This window comes from Cuculus canorus, chromosome 19 (genome assembly GCF_017976375.1).
Source record: "Cuculus canorus isolate bCucCan1 chromosome 19, bCucCan1.pri, whole genome shotgun sequence".
Lineage (NCBI taxonomy): Eukaryota > Metazoa > Chordata > Aves > Cuculiformes > Cuculidae > Cuculus > Cuculus canorus.
This window is the reverse complement of record NC_071419.1, coordinates 10,623,936-10,638,389: the sequence shown is the minus strand read 5'-3', so window position 1 is coordinate 10,638,389 and position 14,454 is coordinate 10,623,936. Positions and strand designations below refer to the sequence as shown.

Genomic DNA, 14,454 nt, shown 5'->3' with positions numbered 1-14,454 from the left:
TTCTGGGCTGCGAGTGCACATTGCCAGCTTTTGTTGAGATTCTCATCAACCAGCTCCTCCCAAGTCCTTCTCCACAGGGTGCTCTCCATCACCTCATCCCCCATCTTGTGACAAAACCGTGGATTCCCCCAACCCCCGGTGCAGGCCCTTGCACTCAGTCTTGTTGAACCTCATGAGGTTCACACAGACTCACTTCTGCAGCTTGTCCAGTCCCTCTTGATGACATCCCCTCCTTCCAGTGGATCCTGACTAGGTTCTCTGCTGTTGACCAAGTGCTGCTGCTGCTCTGGAGGCAGGAGAGGTTGGCTTTGGGAGCAGGAGCATGTTGGGTCGCTGAGGCAGGTCCCCTTTGCCCTGGGCAGGGTCTGATCGCTGGCATATTCTTCATCTTCTACAAGGGTGCCATGCCACTGCTGGTAGCCGGTGGATTCTGAGCTGGGAAACAGCCTCCTGAGCAGTTTTGGAGGTACCTGGTCTTTATTTGCAGTTAATGTAGCCAGTCCTTGACCTCTCGCTGTGTGAAAATGGCAGTGTCTCGGTTTCTGTTTCATTAATCAGCCTGTGTTGAATAAGTTGACTTAAAGTGTCACCTGATATCTCACCAAAATAGTTACTAGCAGGAATGTGATCCACAGAGTCTCTAAACAGAGGGCCGTGGAGTAGTGCTCCAGCCACAGTCCAGCATCTGTGTGGGACAAACTCAGTCATTCCCTGGTTTGCCTATGAAGAGGCCGATGGGAGTCACAGCCCAATCTGACCTGAAGCATCCCCACTACCTGGACAGAGCCTCAGTCTCATGAGTGGTGACTTGGGAGGAAAGAATAAGTACCGTAATACTGAATTTTGGCTTCACAGAGGAGGTTGAGGGAGCCAGGGTAGTTCAGTCAGGGCAAGAGAAGGCTTTGGGATACACGAGAACAGATTATCAAGGAAGGAGACAAGCTCTTTACTGGGATATGTGGCAGGAGGGCTGACAGTGATCATTGACTGAAATAACAGGAGGCTCTGCTTTGGCGTAAGGAGGGGAGAAGATTTCCCTTTGCGGACAGTCAAGCAGTGGAAGAGGGTGGGGGACCCTCCATTTTTGGAGGTTTTTAAGACCCAGCTGGGCAAAGTCCTGCGCAGGCTGCTCTGAAATTGGTGCTAACCCCACTTTGAGCAGGAGGTGGGATTAGATGCTCTCCTGAGGATCTCCTCCAGCCCAAATAATTGTGTGACTCGGTAACCTGATCTCCTTCTGAATGCAAGTTTGAGTACAGTTAAGTAAAAGGTTATGGGGGAGCCCCTTGAGAACGAGGAGGGAGGAAGGTGGTTTAGATTGAGTGCTCTTAATACTCCATCTGTCATCTGTGTGGTTAACATGTCATATATATGGTTGCTATGCGAGACTCTTGCAGTGGAAGATTGTAGGTCTTGAGAGGGCTGTTGCTAACTTGGAGTCAATATGCTTTAAGGATAGTTCAAAAAAAAGAAGCAGCTTCCTCAAAACAAAAAACCCAGCTGGAGAGAGATGCTGGAGTAAGGAATAGAGTGAAAATGTCAGCGTGCCAGGCATGCTCTGGTGTCCATTCTGTGTGGGAGGGAAGCTCTGCTAAGGGACAAGGATCACTGCTGCTTGGGCAAGGAGAAATGAGACAATCTGAGCTTTTTGTTTGTGCACATCTGTTCTCCTGCTGCTTCTGCCCTCCCTGCGTCGTGTCATGCAGGAACAGCAGTATCGGAGCCTGGTGGCTGCTCCTCAGTTGAGGGGACTTGTGTTTTGGAGAGCTTGCTGGAGTGCACAAGGCCCCCTGTGCCTCACTGCTGGGATGAGGTGTGGGGCTCCTGGGAGACAGCGTGTGTTCATGTCCTGTGTTGGGTCATGATGTGCCTGGCAGGTCTAAAAGTGTCATGAGGAGGACCTCCAGGTTCTTTGGCTGAGATGAGCAAAAAGAACCCTTGCCCTAGGGTCAGTAGGGAAGGGTAACTGTGGTTTGAGATTAGCTGAGCTAAGAAGCACCCTTTGTTAGTACAATGAATTGTGTTTCCTTATCTTTTGCTTTTGTCTTTCTAATGCTTTCTAATTTTGGTTACTTTGATGGGTTTAGTGACATTTGTTCATTTATCCCAAAGTGGGTTTGTGACAGAAGTGCTGTGTGCAGTTGCACAAACAGAGTACATCCTACCTCGTGGCACTGGCTGATAGGCAAGGGGGAAATGCTGGAGGGCTCCTTTGTAGAAGCACCCATGCCTCTCTCCCAGCTGTCGGTGGGGCGCTTCTTCATGCTTGGGTCCGTGGGCTGAACCTTCGCCCACTGTTAAATGGCTATGTCAGGAGTGACTGGAGTGCTGGTTTTCTTCTAAAGTCTAGCAAGATTGGGATGTCACTTTTTCATAGTAGCTTCATTAGATGTTTGGCTACACCCTGGAAAATGAGGCTCAAAACCCTCCTCACACTCAGGGCAGTTCTATCACCCATCCTTCAAGAAGGTGACAGTGATGTACACCCAGACCTTAATGTTCCCATTCTTCTGCCACCGCTTCAGACCCAGCTTTGTGGTGTCCCTGTCCCCACTCCATGTGCCACTCGCACATGTTGTGGTCCCTTTCTTAGCCTTCCTATCTCACTTCTGTTGCTGTGTCTCATCTCTTGTGCATCTTGATTAACCCAACCCTTTCACCTAAAATCTGGCTGCTTTTATCTGTCCAGCACTGTTGCTGCTCTGGACATCACTTTGTGGTGCCAATGTTCCTGCCCTATGGGCTTCATCATGTTCTAAACATCACCATGGCTTTGTGCTCTTTCTGGCTATCTCTGGTGCCCATGTGGAAGAACAACTGTTAACAGCTTTGTACTTTGTGCCAGGATCTTGCTGGGCCTTTCACTGTCTAATGTGTTGATTTTTTGAGGTCAGTGTTTGCACTTGGTTTGTCCAGGTGCCATTCGTGTTGTGCAGCAACCTGTCCTCATGCTACTGGATTGACTGAACTTGGGGATGGCCACAGAGACCATGCTCCGATCTCACCTAAGGAAACACTTGTTGCTACCTTCTTGCAGGGCTCCTGCCCATGTGGCGTGGCTGTCCTGGTACCAGTCCTGTCCGTTCAATCTCTGGTGGCTCTGCCGGAGTGGGTGGCTGTCTTTTCAAGCGAGCAGCCCTGCTCTGCATTTGCCAGCCTACAGCAGTTGGTTTCATTAGGCGATATCGCCTTTTCTTGAGATTGTTGTCCCTACACACTCTTTGTGTGATGGTTGCTGAGTTACGGAGGCGGAATCTTTGTTAATGGTAAATAAAATGTACAGGGGGGAGGTGACAGGGGCTTAAAATCCCTCTCAAACAAAACTGATACCAGCAGCAAGAAAAGTTTGAATTGTAAAGTGAGCAAAACTTTTTAGGAAGTGAACAGAATCCTTTCTTCTAAGAGCTCTCATTAGTGAGTTCTGTTCAGTCTGAACTGGCGCTGCGTGGGCTGTGTGAGCTCCAGAGGAAGCCTGCAGGGCTTGGGGTATCTCGGATGAATTCTGAGGCAGTGAGAAGCGTTCCACCATCATTCTGGAGCCAGAAAAATGGTGATCACACTTTCCAGCCTCTGTTTCTTCCGACTTCAGATTAGTAGCTTTGCTGTTTCCTCCTTGAATTCCTCTAGGAATGCCAGGAGATACCGTCCAGTCCTGACTGTGCTTGAACCCCTTCTGAGGATACTTTGATTTAGGATAGATCCTCTTTTAATACATACAGTGTGCATCATAGGTACAGCTATGAGGCTTGATCATGACCATGGAGTTTCTTGGCTCCGTGCTGGGCATTGGTAATGGGATTCCTGCAGCAAACCCAAAGGTCCCACTCGGAGGTAATGATCTGCAAAGGAACCGGTTAAAACAAATGCCTGTTTCAGCTGGGATCTAGAGAGACTTGCAAACATGCCAGACCTCCGTAATGGATCTCTGGAGGGAGAACAGTACCTGGAGGAGCTCCAAGTCCCACCTTCTTCATGCACATCACTAAAGAATAGCTCCCTCCTGTGCCCATGGTGCCCAGTGCTTTGCTTGCAAGCTGCCTGAGGGCAACGCTGGGTCACAGCAATATGGATTGGCTTTTCAGAGTTGGTATCGGCTGGGTATGGTGGGAAAAACTGCCCTCTTTTGCATTTCTTAGTGTGTTTTTCAGCAAGTAGATTTTTTTATTATTTTTTTTTTTTGCTCTCACAGTGATTGTAACAGGATTTGATTCCCCTGCAGCCAGCTGTTAGCAATTAGCAACTTGATCCATTCAGTCCTGAGAACAGAGTTTAACACTTTCTTGTCTCTGTGAGGATGTTGCTAATCCTGTTTTTGCTGCTTTTGGGCTTGTGCTGTAGTTTTGGCACTTTCAGTGTGTGTGTGGGCAGGTCAGGAAGAAAGTCATAAGTACAGACTTGGTGCAGCTCAGAGAGCTACAGAGAGAAGCATCGAGTCGTCTACCCAGGAAGACATCATTAGGAAGATGATTTCCAAGCAGTTTGTACAGAGCTTTGTATTTAGTAGTCTGTTCCAGTGGTTCTAGCACTTGGAAGTGTGCAAATTTGGGAATCCAATCTACTACTCACTGAGATTTAGACTCAGCAGAAATCAACATCAGTTCTTCAAACAGGGATTTCCGGCAGCCCAAGTGCCTGAGTGGAGCTGAGGCTCCTCCAAATGATGGGGTGGGAGTAAAAAAACACTCTTGGTGTCCTTGCTGAAGAGAACAGTGGCTGCTGTAGGGCACTGGAAGATGAGAAATAACACTGTTTGCTCCCTGTGTGCAGCTCCTCTCCTGGGACTCCCAAACACACAGTTTGGACCAAATGGGAAGCTGAGTCATCTGAATGCTTACAGTGATCATAGAATCACAGAATGGTTTGGGCTGGAAGGGACTTCAAAGCCCATCCAGTCCCACCCCCTGCCTTGGGGATCCCACTGGATCCGGTTGCTCCAAGCCCCATCCAACGTGGCCTTGAACTCCTCCAGGGATGGGGCAACCACCACTGCTCTGGGCAACCTGGGCCAGGGCCTCTCCACCCTCACAGGAAAACATTTCTTCCCAAGATCTCATCTCAATCTCTGCTCTCTCAGCTTAAAACTGTTCCCCCTCATCCTATTCCTGCACTCCCTGATCAAGACTCCCTCCTCAGCTTTTCTGGAGCCCCTTTCAGTCCTGGGAGGCTGCGCTAAGCTCCCTCTGGTGATGTCTGGGTTTGCTCTCATTTCCTTTTTGCTCTAGCAGCAGGCTCGGGTCCTCACCTGGCTCTATACAGTTATTTCAGTGCTGTCTGGTCACCCTTTCCCTTAGCCCTGGCAGTGTTGCAGAGGGGAGGTCCCAGGGTGCTTTGGTGGGTACTCACTTGCATCTTTCCAGGTGCCTGTTTGCCAGGTTCTGTTTCTGGGCTCTGGAGGGAGTGTTGAGGGTGTGGAATGTACGTCTGCCATCTGAGGGCTCTGGTACATCTGGCAGCTTTGAAACCTGCAGCTGAGAAGTCACCTGGGAGATATCTCTGTGCTGCAGTTCTCCTGCCAGGCTCTCCTCAGCAACTTGGAGCTCTGTTCAGTGGCTGATCCAGCATGGTGATCCAGCAGAAGGATCTTCTCTAGCGCAGGCTGCATTAACACAATATCACCCCTAAACAGTGCTCTGCTATGTTCCCATCGCCTATTCCAGAAACATGGTTCAAGTTAAAGCCTCTAACATTCACCGTGCCTTCCATTCTTGTGTCCTGTAGGACAGTCTGCTCGGGGGCTGAACTCTCTACACTTCCCTTTGGGAGCCTATGGGGCAAAAATCACCTGCATGGATTAACATCCACCAGGTCTGTCTGCAAACTCTGCTGCAGAAATGTCTTTACAAAATCACCTTCCACGTGGCTACGTGAAGTTTCTGCTCCATGGTGCTTGTCATGGAATGCTGAGAGCTGGTGGGTTTGCATCAGAGGTCACCCCCATCTGTTTCAGGGAGAAAGACAACCTTGGATGCACACACAGCTTGAGAGTTCTTGGCCAAAACCTCTTTTCCTATGGCCAGACCCTCCTGCTGAGATACAGGCTGCATTTTCTCTCTGTTGCTTTGGTTTTACACACTTGCCACCCAAGGTGCCACAAAATCAGAGCTTTGTGGTCACCCTGCTCCCAGCTTTGGCCAGGGCACTCACACAGCGCAGGAGGTGGCTGAAGCAGGAGCAGTCCTGGCAATTTTGAGGTCTTTTTTGGGTGTGCTCATGTTGTCGCATGGCTGGGCACAGCACCGCTGGGCAGCATCCACCCATCATTAGTTTCCCCTCCTGCATGAGCATTTGGCTCTCTTCCCAAGAAAGCCCTTAGTTGTTTTTCAGGCTCAGAGCCATCTTTTCTGATGGAATCCAGCAAGGACAATTGCCAGTAGCAAATCCTTAGGAAAGAGAATAAAAACAGGGCAAGCCTCAGTGATTCTAACCCTGATTTAGCTTCTGGGTGTCGAGCAATCTGCTGCAAGGGGGTTTCCTGAGCCAAAAATTTTACCTTTGGATTTAAGAAGCCGTGGTATATCTTTCTGTTGTGAATATATGCAATTGTTTTGGTATCCACGGCAACTCACAGCTGGGATTTGTAAAGTTTAATTATGTTGGGTGGAAAAACTACAGCGTTTTGTTGCAAATCTCTGAGCCAATGGCATTTGATGCTCTGTTATTCTTCTATGTGTGTATGCACTGGCGTGGAGATGGTCCCTCTTTATCCTCTCTTCCTTTACTAACAAATCCTAGCATTCAAGTTTGTCTTTTTACTACCACTCCGAGGATTCTTGAGCAAACACCCTCTGGCCCTGGCAACTTTTCTTTTATTGATTTGTTCTGGTTTCTTTTTGCCTGACATTTCAGTATGAGGCAGAGCCTCTAACCTCCATTCCATAAAGCCATCTTCCAGGATGGGAGCCTCCAGAGGTGTCTGTAGGGAATGTAGACACAAAGAATTCACATACCGTTGCTGATATGACCCTGTATTCCTTTAGGTGTTATCATGGCTTTCCACTGAAATTGCCAGCGTTTAAGCTTTTTGCTGTTTGCCTTGTTTCCAAACAGGAAATTAAGTGTGCTCGCGTGTGAGAGCGCACATGCTTTTCTGGCAGCAATGGGGACATGCAGGGAGAGATTATTTTCTCCCTGTTTTAGGCATTTATTTTACGCTTGTGTGACAAGTTCCAGAGTGCCCACTTGGAGTAGACAGTAAGAACAGACAGAGGCGAGGGTTGGGTGGATAAGCTCTGGTTGGGCCATCAGATGCAGCTTTAGTACTTGTTAGTGTAATAAAGAAGGTAAAGAATCAACGGGGGAGAGGGGACTTGGCACTGGGCTTGTTTAAGAGCAGTTAAGAGAATGTGTTTGCACAGCAGTCGTGTCAGCTGAGCTCCGAAGAGCAGGATTACATTCATAGCTTTTGAGATGGTACAAGTAGTCAGGCAGTCATTAGTCCTTCACCAAACCTCTCATGAAGTGGTTGGACAAGAGCTGAGGCATGGAAGATTTCCAGCCCATCATGGAGCAATGACGATCTAGCAAGTCTGCAGCATGGAGAAATCATGTCTTTGGAAGACTCTCATCTTCTCTCTTTGCTTTGTCTTTCAGAAATGTAGATGGCAGCTGCTGTCGTTGAAGGACTCACACCCGTCTGACCCTGCGCAGCGCCTCACATTGCTACCATGATCTTCTGCATGCTACTGCTGGCCTCGCTGCCCGAGCCGTCTGGCACCGAAGTCAACCCTGGTAGGGAGCTGCCAGGCTGAGAGAGGACTCTAATCTCCTGCCTTTCATATGTTCGTTCTTAGCCTTTCTTTGCCCTCGCATGACGAACAAACAGAAATGTAACAAATGCGTGTGAGCGCAATCACTAATGTAATCGCTGAATGTCCTCCTCTGGGCTGGGTTGGCCAGTCTGACTTGACAGCTGTACTGGGGTGAAACACTTCTCCTGGCAGTCCCAGGGGGACTCAGGCATGTGGATAAACCCCTTTCTCTGCCTACTGAGAGGGTCTGTGCTTTCAGCAGGCCTGTTTTGAGCTCTGATTATCACCTGTTCATCAATTTGACCATGTGGCCTGCAGAACAAACCTGCCTCTAGATTGGCTCAGAGATACTGTGGTTCTCTGGAAAGTGAATTACCAGTTAACAAAGTATAAGCTGCAGCTCTCCAGCCAGTAACGAGGGTTCTGGAGAGAGAGGTGTGGAAGGAAAGGTATAAAACCCTACCTGGCACAAAGCTAGAGTGGAGATAGGGATGTGAGCCTGTGAGTCCCTGTGGGGGGCTTTTATCCTACAGCATTTGGCAAGTTATGATCATGACAGAGGTGAGAAGGTAGTGGTCTGCGACGTATTGCAAAACCACAAGTAATGAGGTGATTTGAGCTGGAGGCTGCACAATAAATGACTCTAACCCTTTTTCAGCTTGGCCGAAGGTATGATGAGGGAGCAGCGCTACCCTGAGGGTCTTTGTTTGCTCTGCTGGGTCTGGCTCGGCCCCTGCTCTGGGCTGTAGATCTCTGCAGAGGTTTGGGGTGTGCTGCAGCCAGCCAGGAGTGAAGTGAAGCTGGTTGGGGAACTCAGCACCCCCGTGCTCCCCATCACACAGCCATGCCCTGCACTGTATGCCCCCCATGTGTCCAGCTTCCAACTGGAGTCACCATCTGGTTCTGATGGTTAAAACTAGTCGAAAAGGGAAGATGATAGCTAGAGGATCAGTTACGTGGTGCTCAGGGACATGGTTTAGTGGCAGATAGAAATGGTTGGACTTGATGATCCAGGAGGTGTTTTCCAGCCTGGTGGTTCTATGATTCTAACAGAGGTGAGCTATGACATTTTCCTGAACCTCTGTGTCCTGTCTGCATGGCAGATGAGTGACTCTGCCTGGATAGTAAAGGACCAGGGTTGTCTGAGCAGGAGGACTGGTGGCACCTAAACAGAACCACAGAATGGTTTTGTTAGAGAGGATGTGCATTTTGGCAAGACCCTTGTGCTGCTTGTTTTGTTGGGAGCAACGGCCACACACAGAGACAGACAGTGGTGGTGCGGTGTTTTCTAGGTTGTTTTGTATGTGTTCCCATAATTTGGTTTTTTTCTGTATTAAATCATCTAGTATCATCAGCAAATATGGTCACCTCACCACCCATCTCCTTTACGAGGTTGTTTAGGAACATAGAGAATATCACACATTCATTGATGGTGTGCCTGACAACAGCGGCAGCCAAGCCCTAGGGAAGAAGGGGGAAACCTGGAGAAGAGAAGGCTCCAAGGAGACATTATAGTAACCTTCCAGTACCTGAAGGGGCTACAAGAAAGCTGCGGAGTGATTTTTTACAAAGGCTTGTAGTGATAGGACTAGGGGGAGTGGCTTTAAATTGGAGAGGGGTGGGTTTAGACTAGACATAAGGAAGAAATTCTTTACAATGAGGGTGGAGAGGCACTGGAACAGGTTGGACAGAGAAGTGGTGGCTGCCCCATCCCTGGAGGTGTTCAAGGCCGGGTTGGATGGGCGTTCGGCAGCCTGATCCAGTGGGAGGTGTCCCTGCCCATGGCAGGGGTTTGAAATTAGATGATCTTTAAGGCCCCTTCCAACTCAAACCAATCTATGATTCTGTGAAACAACCTCTGTTTTCAAACATTTCTCCACTGAAGCCTGTTGGGGGAGTTATTCACCTTGCAGATATTTATTCTCTATGGTGCTTACAACAAGGTGGACATCGTATCCCTGTCTTCTTTTGTAGCTTCTGAACCTGGAGAGCAGCTTTATCCGGGTTTGGTACGAGGGCAGCAGCCCTGAGATGCAGAAATGGGGAGCACAGTGCCCTGCACAGGGAAGGCAGGCAGAGCTGCTGGTACAGCAGCAGGCAGCGTGGCAGGGACGATGCCAAGCAACACGCGTGCCACTCCGGAGTGACTGGAGCATGTGCTGGAATTTGCCTGTGTCCCAGCAGACAAGGGAGGAGCTGGCGCTACTGAGAGCTCAGAGGATAAAGCCTGAAGTCCATTTCCTTTTTTTCTGGGCCTGCCACTGACTATGCTTTTGTCTTTTAATTGTTTCATGATTCAATCCCATATAACTTACTTTTTAATCTGCTCTTGATGTCAGTCTGACAAAAATATCTTGCTTGCCTGTTTTAAATACTGAGCCTTAATGAATACATTAAGACAGAGTTTTCTGAAACGTCTCTAATATTCCAGGACATGTTTAATAACTCGTGCCAGAGGAGAGAGCTTGGCCAGCCCAAATTTGTAAGCTACATCTGCCTTTGGTGTTTTGAGTTTGCAGTGCTCCATGACTCGAGCCAGTTGTGTTTGTAGTCCCTGGAGGCACCAAGTTTGGGAGTCTTCTCATGCCTGTAGAGAAATGTTTGCCCTGCTTGAGGCTGGAGGCAAGGAGCAGCCCAGGATGGGGCAGTGTGGGTGGTCAGGGGCTTGGGCTCCAAGGGAAGCTCTAACCAGTCCATCTGCAACAGAAGCTGTTTACCGGCTCGCTCATTACCGGACTGATGAAAATAATATTAATTGTTTACATGCATTTTATTCCAGAAGAAGAGTCTTTAACAAATTCTTCCTTTCATTATTGATAAATATTTTTTTGTTGCAAAATAGGTCCATGCAGTCATTAACACAAGTAGGGTTTTGGCTTTCGTGTTCTAAAATGTTTGTGTAAATTTTGTGCCTTACCATGGCTCTGCTGGATGATACAGACTCTGAGTGTATTGCATTACTTATTTCAGTTTATGGTACTTATTTAATTCTCTTTATTTGCATTCTTTGTTTTATCGTTACCATGTTTATTCTCCAGGCGTTAATAGCCTTTTAATTAAACTTGTCTGGTGATTTAGAAAGATTTGGTATTGAGTTTTTTTTTCACTTTTGTTTCCCTTTTCAGCTATATGCCGTTACCCTCTGGGTATGCACGAAGGGACGATACGGGATGAAGACATCACTGCTTCCAGCCAGTGGTATGATTCTACTGGACCCCAGTACGCAAGGTAGGTTAATCTTGGGCCAAAAAATCAAATCCTTTTTTTCTTGTAATATGTGATTAAGAAACAAGATCCCTCACTCTTAAGGCAACCTTAAGTTTGCTCAGCTTGTTCACTGCTTCCATACTAAATCTAGTTAGTGCAGAGTGAACGACCGAGAGGCAGTGGTCACAGTCACAAGCTGTAAACCAGGCAATTCTGAATCAATGTTAAGAAAAAATGGTCCATCCCCATGGTAATAAAGTGGTGGAGCTCTCAGACGGGCACCCAGAGGCGTGGTGATGGCTCCGGGTGCGGAGATTTTCAGGATGTGGCTGTACAAGCCCTTGGGCAACACACTGTGGCTTTGGAGTTAGCTTTGCTGTGAGCAGGAGCCTGGAACAGGGACTCCCAGAGGTTGCTTCTGACCACGGTCTTCCTATAGTTCTGTGAATAGATCTCTGATGGATTTATGATGTACAGGGCAGTCAGGGACAGTGCCCCTGGGATTCTCCTACAGCTCTTTAAAATAAATCATAGGAAACAGTTTATGAGGATGAATTTTTCAGCAGCATCCGATTGAGGAAATGGGCTGTATCCACTTTAAAAAAACTGGAAACTGCAGTTAAGCAACCATCAAAAGCAGCTAAAGGATTTTCTTTCCGTGTTAAGCAGTGCAGCAGTTTTTCTTATATGCTTGGTTTTTTCATTTTTTGTCATTTCATTTCTCTTAATGCTGCTAACCAGTGATTGGCAAAATACTGCTAAATGTAAGTTACCTTAGAATTATTGATAATGATGATATCAAACATTCTTACAATTTCCGTGCAAGTCAGATATGAATTGCAGGTTAACTATGATACTTACATTTTTATGATGGATTTGGGCAGTCCCAAAGTCATCGAATTCTCCTAGTGCTTGATTATTATTTCTTAGTTTGTGGTAGAGCAGATATGATGAGTGACGTGTGTTTTAATGGAGTTTGAACAAGCCTGTGGGCCTGAAAGCTGGGAGACTTATTTTGTTCTCCGACATATGGCTTATTTCCAGCTCTGGAAATCCTTCAGGCGTTACTTACCATCTGTGATCATCATCTCTTTGCCAGGGCAGCTAGGTGTCCGCAGGGTGAAGATGTGAAGCCCCTTCTAGCTGACTTCATTGCGTTAGAGGTCATAGTTGTCCTGTGCACATGTCTGTCTCTGTCAGTCTGGTCACCCTTCCTGCCCGTCTCGTAACTTTTTACTTGCCACTTTGCTGTAAAGAAGTCTTGCATGAACAGCTGACCAAACGGAGACAAAAATTCTCTAGCCTCTGCCTTCATCTTCAGTGTCTTCTGGTTGCTGCTTTAATGCACTCACGGATCCCATCAGTTAGAGATGGGACAGCTGTCTGAAAACAAAGGCACTTCAAGGGCTTGCTGTTTGCTGAGAAATACCTGTAGCTAAAAAGCCTATATTTTGTGACTGGATCAATTTTTCATCTTTAAAGCTTTCCCCACCCTGTCCCTTGCCCAGCTGACCGTGCAGGAGCCCAGGTAAAGCAGCGTTTCCTCTAGTGGCTCCACCTGCTGATGGCTGCAGCACTCTGCTCCGCGTGCCATCTCCAAGGATAAAAGCTGTGATCTTGGCAGTGGTGCCACAACGCTCAGCTTTGAAGCAGACACCTTCACATCATACACTTAGCAGTGTCCTGCACGAGCAGCCCTGACAAATGAAGGAAGGGTGAAAGATGTGTCGAGATGACCCCGAATAATTTGTAGATGGGCAGAGCTTTTCTTTCTTAGATGCATTTTTAAGATAGCTCCTCTGTGCTTGTAGGAGGCGTTAAAGCAGAGGTTCAGGCCTTACTGTATGGGGTTGAGAAGTGAGTTTACCAGCAAAATGCTAAAAACCACGCAGCATGCCCTCATCTATGGAGTAGCAGAGTTGTTTCCAATAAACGTTGAATGTGTCTGGGAAAGAAGTGACTTCTAACAGTTAATGAAAGATATCGGAAACTGAGGGAGTTGTGCTGAACAGGGCAAAACTGGCTACAGGACTAAGTCTCAGTCGACTGTCACTCCAAAGGGGAGAAGTACTTGGTAGCCAGCTGTCAGATCTCACTTGCTGATTTGGTTTCTCTCAGTTCTCAAAGCTTCTAGGTGTTTCCTCAGTTACTAGGAAGGCTGGATCCTTGGAAGTGACATTTTTGTAATGTGTGGTTTTCCACTCAGGTTACAAAGAGAGGAGGGGGATGGAGCCTGGTGCCCGGCTGGCTTTTTGCAACCTGAAGATGTCCAGTTTCTCCAAATCGACCTGCACAAACTCTTTTTCATCACCTTGATTGGGACTCAGGGACGGCATGCCCGTGCCACAGGCAAAGAATTTGCCCCTGCATACCGAATTGACTATAGCCGCAATGGAGAGCGCTGGATCTCCTGGAAAGACCGTCAGGGCAAGAAGGTGGGTGATGTAGGAACTGAAATGTGGAGCATGCAGAAGTTGAATCAGAACTAGACTGTAGAAGGCACATCCTCTACATACTGCCCAGTGCATCGTACTTTGTCCTGACTCTTCTCAGTCTGGCATTCTGCATCCTCTGCCTTAGTCCTGTGTTGGCTGTGATATTGGAGTGTTAATCCCCTGACCTGATCTCCCAAATCCAAGCCATTGCTATGAAAACTGTGGCTCTTCAATACCTTTCTATCCATGTTCAAAACATTGTGTGAATGTACCGCTTCCAGCCAGACACTTGCTTATAATTTGGAAGCCACAAAGCAGATGCCTGCTTTATGATTAAACAGAAAAGGGAGTGGGTGGCAGAGTATGGAGATGAATTTCTGGATGTCTGATAGAGGTTTTTAATGCTGAGTGCACTGAGAAGGAAGGAATATAGAGGGTAGGAAATGTGCTGAGCGCACATGCTCAGAGAGGCTTCCCCAGTCACCACAGTTGTCTGCTGCTGTCTCCAGATTTGGGTACACAGCTCTGTGCTCTGGTCATGCTCATAAGTCTTTATTAAACATCCCCTGGGAAGGAATCCCCTTCTTTTATCAGCAGCTTGTCTGACCTGATCAGGTCAGAGCTCGGTCAGAGCTCTGGCTGGCTCGGGGAGTCAGAAGCCCTAAGCCAGACTAGACAAGGTGCTGGGTGTGATGTTTTCTAGTTCTGAGGGTGCTTTGGAAGTTGCAGTGGGGTTGGTATTGCAGTGTCAAGTAATAGCTTCCAGCTTGCTAATGAATTATTTGCTCACTCTGACCTTCGATCAGCTATTTGGCTGTTACTGTTATCTTGTCCATCCCTCGCATCATGTGTGCTGCAAATGCTGTGTTTGCAGGTGAGGAGTGGAAGTTGGAACTCCGCGGGGCTAACTGTTCTTGTCAGTTCTTTCTTAGGTGAAGTCCACATGCCCAGTTCTATCAGAATGCAGTAGGTCATGCTGTCCACAAGCAGCTCAATGCTTCTGGTGTCCCACCCTGATCCTGTGCAGAGCAGTGCTCTTGGGCCTTTGGAACTGGGTTTGTTTC

General features: G+C 47.8%; 1 protein-coding gene across 4 annotated transcripts in view; it reads left to right on the top strand.

Annotated features, from left to right (window-relative positions):
- The window catches only part of LOC104059949 (discoidin domain-containing receptor 2), a 63,840-nt gene that overhangs the window by 23,337 nt on the left and 26,049 nt on the right, over window positions 1-14,454 (top strand). For all 4 annotated transcript variants that reach the window (XM_054083978.1, XM_054083976.1, XM_054083975.1 and 1 more), the window contains exons 2-4: window positions 7,591-7,728; window positions 10,874-10,976; window positions 13,162-13,390. In XM_054083978.1, the coding sequence (XP_053939953.1) occupies window positions 7,665-7,728; window positions 10,874-10,976; window positions 13,162-13,390 (396 nt within the window). In that variant the 5' untranslated portion in view covers window positions 7,591-7,664. The remainder of the gene's footprint in view (window positions 1-7,590; window positions 7,729-10,873; window positions 10,977-13,161; window positions 13,391-14,454) is intronic.